Here is a 21807-nt window from a genome sequence, read left to right as displayed (position 1 = left end):
CTTGTTAGGATTAAGTCCTATATGGCTGAGGCCTTGCTGAAGAAATTACAAAAATATCCCTCAATCTTTTTATGAATTTTTTTTTCCTGATACTGACATTAAACTTAGGGCCTTATAAATGTTGGGCAGGCACTCTCCCTTTCCCACTAAGCTACACATGTAGCCATTTTATTTCATTTTAATTAGTTCAGAGTCTCACTAAGTTGCCTAAGCAAGTAGAAGGGATTACAGACATGAGCCACTACACCTAGTCTTGCACTTTAAAACTCGAGTTCTTAACATGTAGTGTTTCATATTATTTAGAAAACCTTGGGCTGGGGTTGTGGCTCAGTAGTAAAGTGCTTGCTCAGCATGTGTGAGGTACTGGGTTTGAGTCTTAGCACCCCATAGAAATAAATGAATAAAATAAAGGTTCAGGGCTGGGGATGTGGCTCAAGCGGTAGCGCGCTCGCCTGGCATGCGTGCGGCCCGGGTTCGATCCTCAGCACCACATACAAACAAAGATGTTGTGTCCGCCGAGAACTAAAAAATAAATATTAAAATTCTCTCTCTCTCTCTCTCTCTCTCTCTCTCTCTCTCTTTAAAAAAAATAAATAAATAAAAAATAAAGGTTCAACTAAAAACTTTTTAAAAAAAAGAAATTCTTATCAGTTGCCATTAAATAAATGAATCACATGGAGATTCTGTAAAGAATAAAGAGATTTTTCTCTCTTATGAAATATAAATATAAACAAATATAAACAAGACAATTAATATGAATTTAAGTCTGTTCTGGGAATACCTTAAATTTCTAACTGTTTTTTCTCTATATTTAGAATTTAATAAAATAGAAACATGCGTCTTTTGACTTGAAGATCCCAATAAGTGCTGCTAGGAATAGCAACTTAATTGCCCCCTCTAATTTTAAGGGGGTCCTGGATATCATGTGACTGACTATAGACCAGTAAATTCCAGGGCATGGGTTTGTCTAGGAGCCATCCCAAGTATAGGCATTGTGGCTGTACCATGCATGTTGGACAGCTTCCCCCCAAGTCTGCCCCAAGGTTAAATTCACCTAGAATTGGACTCAGTCCCCAAAACTATATAAGGTGAAATCTTTTGTGAATAAGATCATTCTCAGAGGTCTAAAGGACTCCAAGAAACTGAGATAAAGATTAGGGTCATTTAGCTCTTTGAGGAAGCAATTCATTGTATCTCCTCCTATTTGACTTCCAAATCCATACTGTTCCCAAAACCACTTTACACCAGAGTGAACTATTTGAATTGACACTTAAACTTAATTGACTATGTAGTATTGGTGAGAGCATAAGTTTTTGGCACAACTTTTTTTGAATCTTGACAGATTTTATCAAACACCTTCATAAAATGCTTGTCTTTTGGCCCAGTGATTTCTTTTCTACAAGTCTAGGCTAATAAAATAACCAAGTGTATAGTAATGTTGATGAGCAAAAGGTAAATTTGAAAGAACGCAATATCAAACAGATGGCAGAACCAATTATAGTAAATCTATACAATGAAATCCAACATAGGGGCTGAGGCTGTAGCTCATTGGTAGTCACCTGCCTCACACATGTGAGGCACTAGGTTCAATCCTCAGCACCCCATAAAAATAAATAAAGATATTGTGTCCAACTACAACTAAAAAAAATTTTTTTTAAAACCCAACATAGTTCTTATCGTATATAGTACAGAGGTCTACAAACATGTCATATGTTGTTGAGTCAAAAACATAACCTGTTATATGATTCCATTTGGGGAAAAATGTCTGTGAGTTTATATACACACTTGCACATATGTATATAGACATTTAACAAATTGTCTGGATATTTGTATTTCTAAACTGTTGGTAAATTCTGTCAATTCTACCTTGAAGGAATCCAGGACCTGATCGTTTTTTACTGTACATATTGCTACCACCTTTATGAAGACCTTCTCACATCTTACCTAGGTTATTTCAGTACCTTCCTAGTTAGACAGTGTTCTTAGCCACAGTGAAAAAAAGGGGACTGTTTTAATTACTGCTAATTCACCGCAGTAGTTAAGGATGTTTGCAGTGACAAGCATAATTTATTAAATTTCTCTTCTATTTTTTGAAATTTTTCATTTTTTTAACATCTCATAGAATTTATTGCTAGTGTTTGCAAAGCCTATCTGTGTTTTTTTGTTTTTGTTTGGTTGGTTGGTTTTTGTGGTGCTGGGGATTGAACCCAGGGCCTTGTGCATGTGAGGCAAGCACTCTACCTACTGAGCTATATCCCTAGCCCCTGCAAAGCCTATCTGTAGTTGTGTTGGTTTATTGACACCGTTGAATCCAGTAACTCCATTTTACTGATAAACAGTTCATTTTACTAGTATACAAAATAAAAAAAGATTGGTTGTTAAGATTCTTATGACAAAAAAACATAAATACATAGAGTTATTGATAAATGTATCTAGAATACTTTCATGGGCCAAATACTTTTGATATCCATTATTGTATCTGGGACCAGATTAGATAAATTAGTTCTATGAGGCCTCTGACAGTTAATTAACTTCAGCAGTCCTTTACTCACTCATCTGTCACAGGGTTTCTTTTAAGCGGGTAAATATGAATCCACGAGAGATGCCTCATGTTAAGAAAGGCAATGGTCCAAAATATAGATTTAGGAAGCACATAAGTTAAAGGATAATTATTTTATCCACAGAACGAATCACTGTAGTGTAGGGCTTGCTTAAATTTTTTTTCAAGTCTAGTATATGTATAAAGTAATATTTAATTGTATTTGGTTCTAATAAAAAGAAATTGTCTTACAGATTTAAGAGAATAATTATGTTGGTGCTTATTGCAAAATACATACATAATCCAACTGGTTTCATCACCCAGAGATGGAAACATTTGAAACAGAGCTTTGTTTTATCCAAACAACATTTTTCTCACAGATGGCGTCATCTCTGTTCTTGCTGTATAAACTCATTAGGAAACCCATCTTTAGCCTTTTATAACCTAACTAACCTTGTTCATAATTTTGTTTTGTGCATTGCTTGCTGGGCTTTCCAGTGATGGAATACTAGTTAGACACATAGGGTTTCCTTCTTCCTTGGGCTCTTTGTCCTAATGGGAGGAAACCCTTAGATCTGGACCAAGACAAATTAAAGGGAAAAGACTCATCCTGGTAAAATGCAAAGTAGACTAAATTCTCTGCCTTCCAGGAAATTCTTCATCCAACGAAATTACTTTTTCCCCTTTGTTGTGCAAAGGGAACATGGAAACACTGACACTATACAGTATAATCCCCCGTCTTTCCTACCCCCATTCCCCCTACCTTCCCCTCCCACCCCTTTACCCTGTCTAACATTTGTCTAATCCTCCAATGCTCCCCACCCCCAACCCCATCATGATCAACAATCTTATATCAGAGAAAACATTCAGCATTTGGTTTTTTGAGATCAGCTAACTACATTTATTTATTTATTTATTTATTTATTTATGTATTTATTTTTAAAGAGAGAGAGAATTTTTTTAATATTTATTTTATAGTTATCGGCGGACACAACATCTTTGTTGGTATGTGGTGCTGAGGATCGAACCCGGGCCACACGCATGCCAGGCGAGCACGCTACCGCTAGAGCCACATCCCCAGCCCCAGCTAACTTCATTTAGCATTATATTCTCCCACTCCATCCATTTACCTGCAGATGCCATGATTTTATTCTCTTTTAATGCTGAATAATATTTCATTATGTATATATACCACATTTTCTTTATCCATTCATCTACTAAAGGATATCTAGGTTTCTTCCACAGTTTAGCTATTGTGAATTGTGCTGCTACACCCTAAGTACATGTTTGAAGACACGAATGGTATAACTCTATTTTGTATACAACCAAAGATATGAAAAATTGTGCTCTATATGTATAATATGAATTGTAATGCATTCTGCTGTCATATATAACAAATTAGAATAAAAATTTTTAAAGTTTTTTTAAAAAAGTAATCTAAAATAATGTCTAGTGAAGATAGGCATAAAAACAGCAAAATTCCTATTCCCAGTCCTCTTGCCATTGAACAGAACAGTGTGCTTAGTTGGGTCATGCACTGCTGAAATACATTGTGGAAAGGATCCCCTGTTACTCTCCCTGTAATTAAACATCTTGTTCAGCAAATAAGATACACATATGTTTATAAACAAGAATACATTTAGAGCAGCTGCAGTCCAGTAGAGGGGATAAGCATATAAAAATAAGGATCAGTATATTTTAAAATTACATCTTAACCCTCATATATAACTAAGTATTGTTTCCCTCAAAATAGTTTTCCAACTGGGGGGCATATGCCTGTAATCCCAGCAACTCGTGAGGCTGAGATAGGAGGATTGAGAGTTCAAAGCCAGCCTCAGCAAAAGTGAAGTGCTAAGCAACTCAATGAGACCCTGACTCTAAATAAAATATAAAATGGGGCTGGGATAAGGCTCAGTGGTTGGGTACCCCCGAGTTCAAAAAAGAAAAATAGTTTTTCTCCCTTCCTTCTGTTTTTTCCTCCCTGTGTACATACATCATTTAATCAAGGACTAAAAAACAACTTTGCATACTAAGTCAGTATTCTTCAACTTCCAGAATTGTTAAATGAAGGTTTCTATGGGTTTTTTTCTGGATTTGTTTGTTGTTATGGATATTTTTTGGTTTTCCCCAAGAGATTTAGGAAAGAAGATATTTACATCTTCCAGAAATGGCTGAAATTTCCCAGTCATTTATTTTATTATTTTTATTATTCTTCAAACTAGTCACTTGAGCCTATCTTTTTATCGGGTTGTAGTCATAGTGATAATCATTTTTTAATATTTATTTTTTAGTTGTAGTTGGACACAATACCTTTATTTTATTTATTTATTTATTTTTATGTGGTGCTAAGGATTGAACCCAGGGCCTTGCACATGCTAGGTGAGTACTCTGCCACTGAGCCACAACCCTAGCCCCTGATAATCATTTAATTTTAACAATTTTGACTTTTTCCTATTGTTAAAGACTTCACATTTAATTCAAATTAATAGAAAAAGGTTCCAGGCAGTTTCTGGATGGGTGTTCTTCAAAATGTGCCTGAAAGTAGAACTAGAAATGAGGGAAGGGGGCTGGTGGTGAAATTGGTGGTTTAGTAATTTCCTAGCATGCCTGAGATTCTGGATTCAATTTTCAGCACTGGAAGAGAGAGAGAGAGAGACAGACACACAGAGAGACACATCAGACAGATACATGGGGGGGTGGGGAAGTAGGAAAAGGGAAAAACACTTTATAAAAAGAAATGGCTTGAGGCTGAGGCTAGAAACCCATAAGTTCAAGGCTGGCCTTAGCAACTTGGTGAGACCCTGCTCAAAATAGAAAGGATTTGGGGTGTAGCTCAATGGTAAAGCACCCCTAGGTTCTGTCTCCATTATAAAAAAAAAAAAAAGCCAGATACAAATATCTTAGTCTGCGGGCCATAATTTCTCTGTTGCAACTATTTAACTGCTCTTATATCGGAAACATAACCATAGATAATAAATAAACTGCTAGCTAGTAAGTCCATGTTTACTGACACTTGCTTCAGACTTATAATTGTTTCTTACAAAATTTTATTAGAAATGGTATGTATGTTTCACAGTTCCAGTGTCCTTGAATGTCTGAGAATGTCTTCATTGTTAATATAGGTAAAAAAATGATTTTACTCTTGTAGAATTCTTAGAATATAAGGTTTTCCCCTCAAGACTCTAGAACTTTCTTTGTAGTTTTCAAGTGTGGAGGAGAATTATGATGTATCTAATACTTTGTTTTTTTCCTGATGCTTGATGTTTAGGATTTATCATTTTACCAGGGGAAATTTTTTTCCTATGTTAAAGGAGCAAAACTAAGAAAAACTGGATGAATGCATTTGCATACCAGGAACTTTAGCTATTTCAAATTAGCTTATTGTTATTTCCTCACTAAGGAAATTTCTAGATACTGTATTCCCAAAATCAGTAATGAAAATGTCTGCTCATTTTGCCATTTCTAATTGCATATTACATGGGAAAATATATTTTTAAAAATTATTTTCTTTCTTCTCTACTCCCTCTCCCCCAGTACTGGGGGGTGAACCCAGAGATGCTGTACCACATCCCCAGCCCTTTTCATTTTTAATTTTTAAGACATGGACTCACTCAGTTGCTGAGGGTGCTTTGAACTTGAGATCTTCCTGCCTCAGCCTCCCAAGTAGCTTGAATTATAGGCATGTACCACACAAACAAGATACTATTTCAGTTATGCAATTTGGTCCTTCTTTGGTGTAGTTTAGTGGGAGTATATGGTCATACAGCTGCAGAAATTATATTCAGGAAATATTTAATTAATTTACTTATGTTTGAGTGCACTCACTAAATGATAAGAAATTGAAACTTGTGGCATAGTCAAAAAGTTGTTATAGTGCTTTAGTTGTAATTCTAGCACAACCCAAAGAGAGAAACTTAATTTAAATTTTGTTTCATAACATAATGTATTCTGTAACCAATTATAATCCCAATTGTTGTTTTGTTTTACATTTTCTTTTTTTCCCTGTGCCTTACAGTTGTCAAACAGTACCCAAAAAGACCTGATTGTAACCAGTCTTTAGTGGCACATACCTATAGTCCCAGCGATTAGAAAGGCTGAGGCAGGAGGATCACAAATTTGAGGACAGTCTCTGCAACTTGCCAAGATTCAATCTCCAAAGTAAAAAATAAAAAGGGATAGGGATGTGGCTTAGTGGTAAAGCACCCCTGGGCTTAATCTCTAGTACTAGGGGGGAGGGGGAAAGACCTACTTATTAAAGGAAAGATGGTGGCAAATCATGCTGAATAATATTTTAAGTGTGATCAAGCTGTGAATCTGGAAGAGTTAAACTCCTCACACCACCTTATGGCCACAAGTGAAATTTTATTTATTTATTTATTTATTTTAATATTTATTTTTTAGGTGTAGATGGACACAACACAATGTCTTTATTTTTTATGTGGTGTTGAGGATCAAACCCGGGTCCTGCCCGTGCGAAGCGAGCACTCTACCACTGAGCCATAATCCCAGCCCCGAAAATTTATTTTTTAAGCTTAAACTAGATAAGGCTCCAGAGCAGAGCTTTCAGTGGTGAATGACTGCCTCAGAAAGAATGTAATCCGTGCTGGATGGCAATAAAACCCAAAACTTCGGGAGCTGACTTGGGGAGCATAGAACCTCCATGCTACATTCCCTTTCTCCATCCTTCCCTAGAAGCCAAAGTGCAAGCAAACTTTGACATCAGGGTGGCTGATTGTGAAAATCAAGCGAGCAGGCCCAAGCTAGGGAAACTCCTGACTTTTAGTGAGCTTTTTCCTTCAGACAGGTCTGGAGATCAAGAACTCTCAGTAACAGCAGTGCATAGCCACTGCAGCTGTCAGTATCAAGGCTGCTCCGTGCCATAAAATAGGCTACATCAGGAGGTAAAGGTGCCATGGATGGCAGCAGGACCATCTGGAATGCTCAGGGGCTCGAAGCCAAAGATGGGAGAACCAGTTGGGAAAGAGGAAAACAGAATCTGTGGCAGACTAGGCTCAAGGGAGCTCACAATTTTGGTGAAATCCTATAAGCATGAAGGTCCTTTAAGTCCTGTCAAGCAAAACCATAAGAAAGGGGACATTTCCTTGCTCTACCTCCTTGTCTGTGGTGTCAGTCCAGATCTCTGGGCTGGAGGAGTTCAACATGGAGACTAGTAGGTCTGTCTGAGTCTGTCACTGGACCCTCCTCAGCTCTGCTCCTACAGTTCCCTCTGATTTCTCACCATCTTCAAGCAGCAGAGTCTGGGAACATTCTAGGACATACAAGGCATCCTAGATCCTATCCCAAAGAAAATTGCCTGGGGTCATGAGCATAATGGGTTATTTGTACAGTCAACTTTTTTAAATGCCTTTGTTTATTTTTATGTGGTGCTAAAGATCAAACCCAGTGCCTCACACATGCTAAGCAAGTGCTCTGCCACTGAGCCATAGCCACAGCCACAGCCCTATTTGTACAATTAAGATAGTAGAGACTCCAACTCTTGAGTCTTTTCATAAGAACAAGGGGCCTCAAATATCTGGCTGTAGGAAATAGTGATGAGCTATTTCCTACTTTTTTTTTCTTTGAGCATCCCTCCCAAATGTCTCTCTATAGCTGTATGACTTTGATCAACTTCCAGGGAGGAGCCTGAAAGTCCTCGGCTCACCACAGTTTAGGAACACCAAGGTTCCTACTGGAGAAGGGGCTGTCCCTTCTGGTAGACTTTCTACCTCAACAGTGGGTGGCAGAGAAGATATGGGCCCATAGATGTTTCAGGGCACTGACTGGGCAGAGTGGTTTAGCTAGTTGTGCTGGATCATTTCTGGACTTGGAAAAGATACCCATTAGTACAATGTGTGGATCTAGTCAAGAACTGACAGCTTGCTGGTCAGTGGTAAGATTGCTTTGCAAGTAATGAGCTCAATAATTACATGATGTCCAATCCAAGTCTCCAAGTGGGACTTGAGTACTAACCTTGAAACGATGAATCCACAATAGGTGACCTTAGCACTGGCACTGTGCACAGCAGGATGTGCAGCAGTAGTCCAGCATTTAGCCTCCCATGATTGGAAGGACTCAGCTGGCCCCATCTGTTTTCCTGCAGTGACCTCCTTTGCCTGACAACTATAGAAACACAACACTCTAGGCAAGAGCATGACTATCCACCATGTAGCTCAAGGACCAACACTTTCATGGCCACCTTCATCTCTTTCTCAGAGGCTGGCTCCTGTCTTCTAAGCAATATCAGTATAATATAAAATATATTTATAATTGTTAGGGTTTGGATGTGAGGTGTCTCCCAAAAGCTCACATGTGAGACAATGTAAGAGGGCTCAGAAGGGAAATTATTGGGTTGTGAGAGCCTTAAAATAATCAGTGGATCATTCCCTAATGGGATTAACTGGTGGCTGGAGGCAGGTGGGTGTGGCTGTGGTTCGTTGTGGGCATGGTCATGGGGTATGTATTGTGTATCTGGAGAGTGGAGTTTCTGTATCTGCTTTCTGATCATCCTGTGAGCTGCTTCCCTCTGCCACACTCTTCTGCCATGATGGTCTGCCTTACCTCTAACCACGAAAAATTGAGCACACCTTCTGTGGACTAAGATCTCTGAAACTGTGAACCGTCAAATAAACTTTTTGCTCCTCTCAGTTCTTCTGATCTGGTCCATTAGTCACAGCATGAAAAAGCTGACAAACAATAATGTATAATTATAGTATAAGTCCTGAATAACCATCTGGGTGATATGGTTGATACCCTCTTCCAACTGCCTTTCTGCCTCAGGCCTCAGAGGGCAGGTGACTATTGGGATGAGGCATTCTTAGCTGTAGTTATCTGTAGCCCCTGCAGTGGTGTTGGAGCCCAACCTTCCTCTCAGCAACACTAGCAATGCAGATGGAAGGTACAGAAGCAAACTTTGACCAAAAGGTGAATGACCAAGAGCCAACCAAAGAAGATCCCCCAGCCACCAGCTCTAGGAACTCAGCAAGCTATTGAGGCCACAGCTGGACCCACCTGAGTTCAAGAATGAGGCCACTTTCTTTGCCTTCGTGGCTTAAAGGACCAGGTGGCTCCCCCACACGACTGCCCTTTTTCTGTTTTTCTTCAAAATTGGGGAAGAGGATATGACTGTGTCCTGGATATGAGGAAATCTGAAGCACTGTTCAGAGAACCAGCCAGGGTTCTAGGCCTTTGAAGCCCCGCAAGCACTATAGAGCAACAGCAGCAACCCCGCTTCTCCCTCCACCCCACCAAAAGAGCCCCTTCCAGCAGAGACACTGGTTTTGAAGAAAGTTCAAAAAAACCTGATAGATTATCACCCAATATCAACAGGCAACCTAGGTCAGTGAAAAGAAAATCAGTCTGCTGTTGCTTAAGTGTTAGGATATTTTCTTTTTGCATAGTATTTTTCTGCAGCTAAGTCATCCCAAGGAAGTGCTATACTACAACACATTGGACCATGGGGACTTTCCCCCAACTCTGTGTGAAGGACAGAAAAATTTCCTCCAAACTCTACCTAACTGTCATATCTTAAAGCATTCAGAAAAATTGAGGAAGGGGCAAATTTTGTGGGAGAGGGGTACCAGGATTGAACTCAGGGGCACTCAACCAGTGAGCCACGTTCCCAACCCTATTTTGTATTTTATTTAGAGACAGGATCTCACCAAGTTGCTTAGAGCCTCGCTTATGCTGAGGCTGGCTTTGAACTCCTCCTGCCCTGCCTCCTGAGCAGCTGGGATTACAGGCATATGCCACCATGCTCAGCAGGAAGGGGCATTTTTAAAAAATACTTTTGTTTTATTTATTTTTATGTGGTTCTGAGGATCAAACCCAGTGCTAGGCTAGCATGTGCTAGGCTAGCATTCTACCACTGAGCCATAACCCCAGCCCAGGAAGGAGCATTTTTTTAAATCAAATCTTAAAAAGAGTTTTCTCTTCCAACCCTCAGCCTGAATATTATGTAGAAAGCAAGGTACCAGCACATTATATATTAATGCCAGTCCATTATTCTTCAAAAATGCAGTCCTGTTCTAGAAAGCACATTATGTCCAGAGTTAACTCTATCTAGGCTATTACACTTACAGAAGGCATTGACCATTTAAGGTGCCCCAGAGGGACTGGTGATGTAACTCAGTGGTAGAATGCTTGCCTAGCATGTGGTAGGCCCTGAGTTAAATCTCCAGTGCCACAAGAAGAAGAAGGGGAAGGAGGGGAGAAAGAGAAGGAGGAAGAAGAAAAAGTAATAGTAGTAGTAGTAGTAGTAGAAGTAGAAGTAAAATATCTCAGAGGAGGGTTGTTAGCATGTTGGTCTGGAATCAGATTCTGAGAAGACTTAGTAGTAGAGACATGATAATAGTTTGTATTTATTTGTTGGGAACAAAGCAGTATTTTGCTATGTGGTATTTTTCTCTAGAAAATTAAACTATTACAATTTGTAGGCACTACAAAGAGTAGGTTTAGGCTCGGCTTATTTAATATTGTCAACAGTGCTTAAGTCTTAAGTGGTGACATATGTGTGAAATAATCAGACTGTGTGATCACCCTTGTAAGATCAGTAGAATAGTCAAATCATTGAATGGAGGATTGTAATCTAAAGTTTTTCCTAATTCAGAATTCTCTGTTGCTGCATGTTAATGACTTCATTTATCCAACAGCAGCATTTTAAAACAGGGATGAATACAAGTAGAGTTTTTGGTTAAAGAATGAAACCAACAGAAAATGAAAACCTTGTTTAAAATGTAATCTATTCATTTTTACATCATTCTGTCGATACTGTCAGAAAGGAATTTAAGGGCTGGGGATGTGGCTCAAGCGGTAGCGCGCTCGCCTGGCATGCGTGCGGCCCGGGTTCGATCCTCAGCACCACATACAAACAAAGATGTTGTGTCCGCCGAAAACTAAAAAATAAATATTAAAAATCTCAAAAAAAAAAAAAAGAAAGGAATTTAAAGCAGCAAATGACTCGTTATATTGTTGGAAGAGCCAGAATTAGAGTTCTAGCCCTGTGCATTTTCTATTAAAGGACAACTAGTGAAAGAGACCTAAAAGTTTCAGGACAGCTTCTGTTGTTGCTATCTGATTATTTGACTTAACTACACATAGAAAAAGATGCTTTTTTTTTCTTATTACTAAAGCAAAGTAGAAAAATTGTGTCTCAGGGAAATTCAGAGATATTGTTAATGGGTAGATAATATTGTAAAAATGGACTCTTAACAGAACAGACCTAATGTAGCTCTGCATCCTAGTAGCAAAAATTATGATGTAAATTTTAATCATTTCCTATATATGGTAAGACCATTTGGACATTATGTGGCTTTCCAAATACTATTTTTAGCAGGAGGAGGCCTCACTGTTCACTCTATAAGTACCCCAGAATTAAGAATTTTTCAGAACTTTTATGAGTTCACATAAATCCATAATACCTTCAGATTTCCAAAATAACTAGATTTAAAAATTATCCTGAAACCTACATTTAAAAGTAAACAGGGACATTTACAAGAGAATTATCCAAAATCATCTTCTGTGTAGTGTATTTCACTTCAGACAAGCTGGTTTTGGTCTTGTTTGTCTCCTCTGCTTTGATGTGATCAGGAAGTGAAGATTGAATATGCTGTGAGGGACCACCTTCTGGAAGGACCTTCCCTCCTCATAGACTGGTGAGACCTTAATGAGAATATTAAAGATTGCTGTCCAGCTTGCCTCAGCAGAGACCAGAGCACAGGAGCACAGCCTCTAGATGATCCTCCCATTACTTTAATAAGCACTTAAGAGTAACTCCTCATACAGCACACAATCTACAAGAAACTAAAAAGAGAAACATCAGGCAGTACAAGGTGTGCTTTTTTCAGTAAAATTCATTTAACCTTAGTTATAGAAGGAAGTAATAACTGTGATTTGCTAGAATGACCAGGTCATTTAAGTGATCTGGGCACATGCCTTCGTGGAACTTGCAGGACAATAGACATAAAAGATTATGATAAGCTCAAAGTTTGTTTATTTATTTTTTGGTTTTGGTACTGGGAATTGAACCCAGGGACATTAAACCACTTTATCACATCCCTAGCCCTTTTTACTTTTTAAAACAGGGTTTTGCTAAATTGTTTAGGGCCTTGCTAAATTGCTGAGACTGGCTTTGAATTTGTGATTCTCCTGCCTCAGCCCCTGGATCTGCTAGGATTACAGGCATAAGCCCCCCACACCTGGTTTAAGCTCAGATTTTAAATATCCTGCATATCCTGTGTCATCAGCAGAGATAAGTTATGTGAATGCTACATTAATTCCTATATGGGAACATTTTGACCTGGTTCTCAGTGATATATATTTTTTCTGTTTCTGTTAACTTAAACTGTATTCCTCCTGGTGTTGTCATGCCATTTCACTGCTTTTCCTCTTCCCTGCACCTGAAGTATTGGTTTCTGTTTGCATTTTACCCTTTCCTTACCTCTCAGTTCTCTTTGGATAACTTCATGTCAGGTTGTTCTCAGCTAACCATATATATGTCAGTAACTTCCATCTTTACTCTTCTTTCTTTAACCTTCGATTCATATTTCTTTCATCTCCTGAACATCTCCATCTGAATATGCTGTGGATCCCTTGAATTCAGCAGATCCCATCTGAACTATTATATTTTTCAGACATTTTACCTCTATTTTATTTCTTGGTAAATGACATGCAAGCTACTCAGTATCTTAGCCAGTTATGCTGTCATCCCTTTTCACCCTCAACCCATCACAGCTAACTAATCATTAAGTTATATAATTTCTGCCTTCTTAAGATATTTCAAATTTGTTTCAAAATTCCTCTCCATTACCACCACCATCATCTCAGTTCACATTTTAGCATTTGCAAGAGCTTCTGTAATCTTCACTGAAACTGGCCCTTCTTTTCCAACTCATCCTTCACAGGTAGCCAGAGAAGTCCTTTATAAAGGCCTCATTATGTCACTATCCTATCTAGAACCTTCAGTGGGTTTATATTTTCTGCTGTTAAAATGGCAAATATCTGCAGAGTTTAGGCACATAATATATATGAGTGAAGTGAGCCAAGTGTGAGACTTAGGAAAGAATAGGAGAGTATACTCTGATAAAGAGATTCATATTCAGAATTTTGAAAGACATGACAAATCTATCTGAGAGTCTAATGTTGTCTATGGGTCTCCAATTAGGATAGCCAATTAGTGAGCATGATATGGTGTGCTTCTTTGATATCAATCATCTCCTTTTGATAAACAACTTGGAACTCTCAGCTTTTGCAGAGACTGATGCAACAGTCATGTTTTATTGTTGTTTTTGTAGGTCAAAAAATATAAAGAGTGTACATATCTACATATATAAGATTTCTGTATTTGTGTCAGGGGTCAAGGAGCATAATGAGATGTTTTTCTAGGCTTATATTAATCACTATTGTTTTAAGTCCCATTCCCATTTCTTCCACATTTTATCTGTGTGATTTTAAGCTAATCATTTAACTGCTTTGAGCCTCACTTTCCCCCATTTAAAAAATAAAGAAATAAAAACTTTCAGGATTGAAAGTAGTACAAAATTGCATGATAAACAGATTGAAATTTTCTAGCTCAATGCTTGGCACATAGTAACTTCTCATTAACAGATTATTTTTATAAAGGTAGGAAAATTTTGAGAAGTGGCAATAAAGAGACAAAAATTTTATTCTCTCAGCTGTATCCTTTCTAGCAATTGTAGTTGTAGTTGTGGTCCAAAGTAGAGCAAATCTATTGGAAGCCAACAGAAAATAAAGCTGACAGACACATATTTCACTCAGGCAACTAAAACCAAGAATTTACCCGCCTAGCTTGTTAGCCATATGAAAAGGAAATTTAAACCCTGAAGATACTATTGAGAAATTCATAAGCAAGATAGGTATATGGATGTTCTATAACCATGCATAACGCACAAAGGTCATTCATCTTTTTTTGTCCACATCTAATCTTTACATTTTTTAGTAAAAATAATATTAACTGAAATTTTAATTTAATGGTATTAGGATATATATAGGGTATTTATTTTAGCTTATTCTCTTAAGCTATATAAACTGGAAGCACTAAAGTAAGGATGTCAACAACTTAGTTTTATTCACTAGAACATTTAGTATGGTAAGGGAGGAAGACTCTTAAATTTGTTTTATTGAAGTGCATAAAGTATATTAATTTTATTTTTATTGATCCCAGAACACTAAAGAATTATTGAAAAGTTTTCATCATTCACTTAATGGAAGGAAAATATATTATATCTTGTCAGGTTTCGCATGTTTTTATTTTGTGTTTTGAACTTTAGGTTAATTTTAACATTTAAAGATACTTTACTCAGTAATTTGTGTATACACCAATACGATTGTTTTCAATATGCTGTTCTGCCCTACCACAACTGTAGTGGCAATGAGTAAACTAGTATAAGAAAACAGTTTGACATCCTTGTCAGAATAATATGTACAGAACTCCTGGTTGTACTTAAAATGGGGGGACTAGAAAGTTAGTTTGTTTTAAAGACAAAACAAAGACTTAGACTGAAAGCTTCTTGCTTTGTGGCAGTTTGTCTCACCCTAGACAGATTTTCTTGCCTAAATAAATAATACTCAATTTAAGCAACTAAGCAATAACAATATATAGCTTCAGTGGTAGAGTATGTGCCTAGCAAGGATGAAGCCCTGATTTCATCCAACAGCATCTAAAAGAAAAATTGGAATGTTGTACAGCTAAGAAGTTGGTGTCTAAAAAGCAAAGGTGAAGTATTTAAGAAAAAGCATTGGAACAAAGATAGGCAATTACTGTCTTTACTGGCTGCAGTAACTCTTTTTAGTTTTAAGGAGTAGTACTGAAAGGTAGACCTAAATAAACTCTGTGTCACTTTTTTTTTTTTCCTGGTGCTAGGGATTGAACCCAGGGGCACTTAATCACTGAGCCACATCTCCAGCTTTTTTTATTTTTATTTTTTTTTAATTTAGAGATAAGGTCTCACTGAGTTGCTTAGAGCCTCACTAAGTTGCTGAGACTGGCTTTGAACTTATGATCCTCCTGCCTCAGCCTCCAGAGCCTCTGTGTCATTTTCTGACATGGGTGTTATATTTCAGTATTTAACCATTTGTTTTTCTTAAATGATTTTTTTATCAATGCCTTCTAAATATATTTTTCCTCCCTCCTGTCTCCCTTTCTGCTTTTCTTGCAGCTCCTCAAAGAAATTTTGAAATTGCCTTCAAGATGTTTGACTTAAATGGAGATGGAGAAGTAGACATGGAGGAGTTTGAGCAGGCAAGTTATTCTGGCAAGTTCCTTACATACATTGTTATTTAGTGCTGGGAATTATACTTCAGTGGTAGAGTACTAGCCTAGATGTACAAACCCTTGGTTCAATCCCTAGCATCACAAAAAAGAAAAAAAAAAAAGAGGCAATAAGTACATTAACATATAAACACATTTTCATGTGGATTAGGTTTAATAAAAGGATTTTTAAAAGTAATCTCAACTTTAATTATTTTTTTAAGTCTAAAAGTAGTGATGGATTTATGTTTAAATCTGTATGATTAAATATCTAATCAAAATGGTAATAATAGCTGTTGTTTGTTGATAATTTACATACATTACATACATTATCTCTCATCCTTATACCAGTCCTGTAAATATAAGGAATATTGCCCACATTTTAAGGGCATTACCATTATTTGCATATATATTTGTTAATGTGAGGCTAACGGCTAATGTTTCTACTCAAGACATTCATCAAATGCCTTCTATATGTACTTTCATTTGAAGACAAAAAATTTTCTAAATTCTTGAGTTTTATTAATGCTCTACCAATGAGCTACATCTCAAGCCCTTTTTAATTTTTATTTTTATTCTTCAAGTTGCTGAGGCTGGCCTCTGACTTGGAATACTCCTTCCTCAGCCTCCCAAATTGCTGGGATTATAGGTGTGTGCCACTGCATAAGTCTATAGACTTGCCTTTAAAAATTCATTTACATAGGTAGGCCACTGTTTGTGGTCCCAAGAATTATTGTTTCTCAAAGACTGAACAAATTTCCCATGTCTTCTTAGAGTATTATTTCATACCACCTTTGTGTTTTATGTATCATTGTAATAAATGTGTTTTCTTAGATGTTAAGAATTTGCCAGGCACAATGGCTCATACTTGTAATCCCATAATTTGGGAGGCTGAGACAGGAGGATCCCAAGTTCAAGGCTAGCCTCAGCAATTTAGCAAGACCCTGTCTCAAAATTTAAAAAAATAAAAAGAGCTGGGGATGTGGCTCAGTGGTGGAGGGTCCGTGGGTTCAAACCCAAGTATGAAAAAAAAAAAAAAAGAAGGAATGAGAGGGAGAGGAGGAGGAGGAGAAGAAAGGGGAGGAAAAGTCATCTGAAATGTGGAAGACACAGTTGTGAAGTTTATGATTGTCCTGTTTGTGCGAGTGAGTCCCCCCAAAACAAATATTTTTTTCTGGAGGGAAATTTTTCTGGGAACATCCCAATTATAAAGGTGTCAGGCCGTGTGTGTTAGATTTTGGGTTCTGTTACTTGCTAGCCACTTGACATTGAACAAGTGAGATTGAATACAACTCTCTGGGTCTCAATCTCCTCATGTATCAAAGAAGGAAAATAGTAGGACTTGCCCCACAAGATTGTTGTTATGCATTAAAAGAGATAATGGTTGAGGTTGGGGATGTGGCTCAAGTGGTAACACATTCGTCTGGCATGCGTGAGGCACTGGGTTCAATCCTCAGCACCACATAAAAATAAAGATATTGTGTCCACCTAAGAAAACTAAAAAAATAAATAAATATTAAAAAAGAGATAGTGGTTGACTGGTACAGGCACAGAGTAAATAATACTTATTCTTTTCTATGCTTTCCCACTTTCATGATGTTTTTCTGGGGTGCGGGTTTGATTCTGCTTTAGGTTCAGAGCATCATTCGCTCTCAAACCAGCATGGGTATGCGTCACAGAGATCGTCCTACTACTGGTAACACCCTCAAGTCTGGGTTATGTTCAGCCCTCACAACCTATTTTTTTGGAGCTGATCTCAAGGGGAAACTGACCATCAAAAACTTCCTTGAATTTCAGCGTAAACTTCAGCATGATGTTTTGAAGCTAGAGGTAGGTATTTATTTCTTGGACTGCAGGAGATCCCTCATGCATGTATGTAGAGCCACTGGGTTAGGAGGGCCTATACTGTACATATTCTTTCAATCCGTCCCCAGCGGATTGATTTGGACCTAATCAGTGATCTACAGACCAACAGGGAAGTAAGTATATATCCTGTGAAAATGTCATGGAGTAATGTGGTCCTACAACTGAAAATCAAAGTCTATATTGTAAATGATAGTTGTCTTTGGATACCGTGCTTGAGGAAAAAAAGGAATTGAGGGGTCACAGGAGATCTCACACTGAGCATGTATCTCCAGTTTTGTTTATTGTGTGGAAGGCACTAGAAGGTAGAGATGGGGGGTGGTGATAAATAGATCTATGAAAGTTTGCAAAGGTAATTATCAGCTATTAACACAGAATATAGAATAAAAATATATGTGTTCAAAGTTGTACACTGTCTTACTGTGCTGATTTACAAGCTTACTTTTCCACTCAGAGTTTAGGCAGTTACACTCTTCAGTTTCTAGGCACCACATTCTAAGGGCATCCCATTATCTACATGTGCATTTGTTGAATTAGGTACATGTGAGGCTAATGGCTAATGTTTCTATTCAAGACATTTATCAAATGTCTTCTATATATACTTTTGTCTGGAGACAACAAATTCTCTAAATTCTTGAGTTTTATTGAAACTGCATCACACTATTGTTTCTCAACCTCTTTTATTCCAGCAGCTCTTACTTTAACATTACTTAGAATTTCAAAACATTAAATACTGAAACTAAAAGCACATGAAAATATTCTACTTCATTTTTAAGCCATGTTTATACTTATCTGCTCACTCGTCCCCCACCCAGTTCTGATTTACTGTTCCATGTTTTCATGCACTTGACTCAATTGAGACAGTTTGAAAAAAAAAATCACAAGTGAATTCCAGTTATCCATAAGAATGCTGTTTGATATTTATAATCTAGGAAAAAAGCAGGATGAATAATGTTAAAAATCAGATCAAACTTTGAAATATGCTTGTGTACTTGTTATTTTAAAATGATGTAATTAATATTCATAGAATTTACCTCAGAAAACAAAGTAATGGATTTCTACAATTTATGCCAAGCTTCTGGTGGAGGCTTTTGAAACCCCTGTAATAATTGGCAAGAACTGTACATATAGTAAAAGATCAATAAATTTTTACCACACTGAGAAAGCTTTATAGCTTCCCTATTCAAATTCTCTTAGCACTGCTAGATAGATAGCTTCCCTCTGCCTGGCATAAAGCACGAGACCAAGTAAGCATTAGCAAAAGTGTTTAGATTTCAAAAAAATTTCTCTGCTGCATGCAGAGGAACACAACAATCTAAAATCACTGAAAAGATTTCAACAATAATTGAAGCAAAAATTATTGTTGTGTCAGCTCTCAGTTAACCAGAAATTTAATCATAATGCCTCATTACTAGTTAGTTGATATTTTGCTTTTTTTAGTTGTACATAAAAGAAAAACCACAGTACAATGGTTCTTGCCAATTATCTTGCCACAGTAAACAGTTGCAGATGATGGAGTTCAAAATAGAACTTCATAGAGAATGATGCATTTAATGAACACTGGGCTTCCTAGAACTTTATTTGTAAATGTTAAGGTTAGCACAGTCTGAGTATCTCTTACCAAAAATGTTTAGGACCAAAAGTATTTTGGACTTTGAATTTGTTTTTATTTATTTGTTATTTTTCCATTTGGGGATATTTTCATGTGTAAATATTGAGTTATCTTAGGGAAGGATCCCAGTCTACACATGAAATTCCTCTTGTTTTATATCCACCTCATATACTGGCCTAAAAATAATTTTGTACAGTATTCTTAGTGTACCTGTGTTTTAACCCATCAAATAAGGTCAGATGTGGAATTTTCCGTTTGGGGCATTTATAAAAGCTTCAGATTTTGGAGCATTTTGGGTTTTTTATTTTTGGATTAGGGATACTCAACATATTTTCATTCTAGGGAAAGCAGATACTTCTCAGGCAGTGAATTTGATTTTGTTCACTGTTTTATATATAAAATTACTAAAGATGCTGTAATAACAGATACATTTTTATATATGTATTATGTATATACTATACATACATTTGCATTGTGCTTAGCTTTGTGAAGTTTGCATTCTTAATGGAACATTCCAGTATATAGGCCTCATCCAATAACTGTTGTGTAAGGATTGCTTACGAGGCTTTAAGTTGTGCCTGGGTCCCTAGTATGCATACGCAGACTTGTCTTCTTTGGAAACATCATAGTATAATCTGGAAATATAAATGATTTACTTTATTAATTATACAGTTAATTGTTGAACACAGAATATGAATCCATAAAAAATGTAGTTAGAGAGTAAAACATAAAGTAAGAAGGTACTTTTAACAAACTTTAAAGGACAGTACATGGTCATGCTAGAGCTGAGTGGGTGCCAGCCCGTCTACAGTCTAGCCTAATACTCATTTCTGAAAGTGCAAGTGGAATTCCAAAGGCAGAGCATAGGACTTGGGGCTTTCATCCAGAGATGCTATAGAGAAGACTGTGTAGATTGCCAGAGGGGTGAAAAATTATAAAGCAGATTAAGGACTTCATGCATATGTCCCTGCATATAATCTACACTCAAATGCAGAAGAAAAGAAACATAAAAGTAGCCATGTTTAAGATACTTATTCTAAAAAGCAGTCTTGCATTTGACATTGATTTAGGATTATTTGTAGGCTTTGTACCAAGATGTACCAAGACTGGTCCTGTTTATCAGTCAGCAGCTCTTTATATGAGGTGACCAGTAGACATATAGTAATAATGTTCTATAAATGGCTATTAATCCTGAATCCATTCTTTCAATATAATGACACAGGCCCAGTGAGTAAATGCCTCTGTATCCATAGCCCCCTTATTTAAAATTTTATCAGTTAGTACCGAATATTCCCAACTAGCTTTGAATTCCTTTGAATAAGTGTGAATAGCAGAAAAAGAATCATTTTTGGTGCTAACGAGGCCTTGGTTAAAATTTTGCTTGAATCATTTACTTGCTATGTGACGTCTGATGCATTATTTTTTTTTTCTTAGAGCCTCACCAATTCATAAAACCACAATGGTTAAATGAGGTGATATTTTATTATGGACTGAATCGTGTCCCTCCAAAGTACATATATTAAAGCCCTAACAACTAGTATCTCAAAATATCACTATGTTTGAGATAGGGCCTTGAAAGAGGAGATTAAGTTAAAAGGAGGACATTAGGTGGGCCCTAATCTCTCTGGTGTCTTTGTTAAGGTGAGAAAATCTGGACCCCCAAAGAGACACCAGGTGGCAAGTACATGAAAAGGCTGTCTTGTGGAGAAGCACTTAGGAGGCATTTGTAAGTCAAAAAGAAAAGCCTTAAAGGAAACTAATCCTGCTGGCACCTAGTTCTTGGACTTAACAGCCTCTAGCACTGTGAGAAAACTAATTTCTGTTGTTTCACAGCCACTGGTGTATGGAGTTTTGTTATGGCAACCCTGTCACACTAATGTACCACCTGGCATGTACTATACCTTTAATAAATGATTTCAGGGGGTTTTTGTTTGTTTACCCCCTCTGCCATGGCATTAGACATATAGTAGATACCTAAATAGGTCATGGATTTTAAAAGTATTTTCTGAAAAAAAAAAAAAAAAAACTGGAAAATGGCAGCAATTTTTAGTTTTATAAAACACTTTTAACTTCATTTTTAAAAGTTTGAGTGGTTTATTCCTTCATTGAGTATGAAATTTAATCTCATCTTCACAGCTAAGAGGAAAGTGAAAAAGATTAATAAGTAATCTTATGTCTTTCATAAGAATTTTATAAACTCTGTTATTTTTTATCTCTTACTATTTTTATTTCATTACTTATCTACTATAAAATTTCAGATCAAGAAGATCTATTGTGTTTTTTTTTTTTACTCAGCAAGTAGCTTTGAGGGTGAAGAGAATGCTTTTTATCTATAAAACATAATTCAGAGGTAACAAGGAAGAATCTGTGAACATTTATTAAGTGCCTACTATGATCCAGGCACTTTACAGAACTTATATGCCTTCTTTATTTTAATTCATCAACCCTGTCAGCTTTAGTGGTACTGTACCCATGATCCAGATGTAGAAATTAAAGCTCAAAGAGGTGAAAGTCACAGAACAATTATAT

At 37.0% G+C, this 21807-nt stretch overlaps 1 protein-coding gene across 3 annotated transcripts in view; it reads left to right on the top strand.

The window, feature by feature from the left end:
- The window catches only part of Micu1 (mitochondrial calcium uptake 1), a 178748-nt gene that overhangs the window by 92187 nt on the left and 64754 nt on the right, over positions 1 to 21807 (top strand). For all 3 annotated transcript variants that reach the window (XM_026405812.2, XM_026405809.2, XM_026405811.2), the window contains 2 exons: positions 15712 to 15794; positions 17436 to 17633. In XM_026405812.2, the coding sequence (XP_026261597.1) occupies positions 15712 to 15794; positions 17436 to 17633 (281 nt within the window). The remainder of the gene's footprint in view (positions 1 to 15711; positions 15795 to 17435; positions 17634 to 21807) is intronic.

The sequence above is a fragment of the Urocitellus parryii genome, chromosome 5 (genome assembly GCF_045843805.1).
Source record: "Urocitellus parryii isolate mUroPar1 chromosome 5, mUroPar1.hap1, whole genome shotgun sequence".
NCBI classification, from domain to species: Eukaryota; Metazoa; Chordata; class Mammalia; order Rodentia; family Sciuridae; genus Urocitellus; species Urocitellus parryii.
The sequence above is the reverse complement of the archived record's forward strand: the minus strand, read 5'-3'. Positions and strand labels throughout refer to the sequence as shown.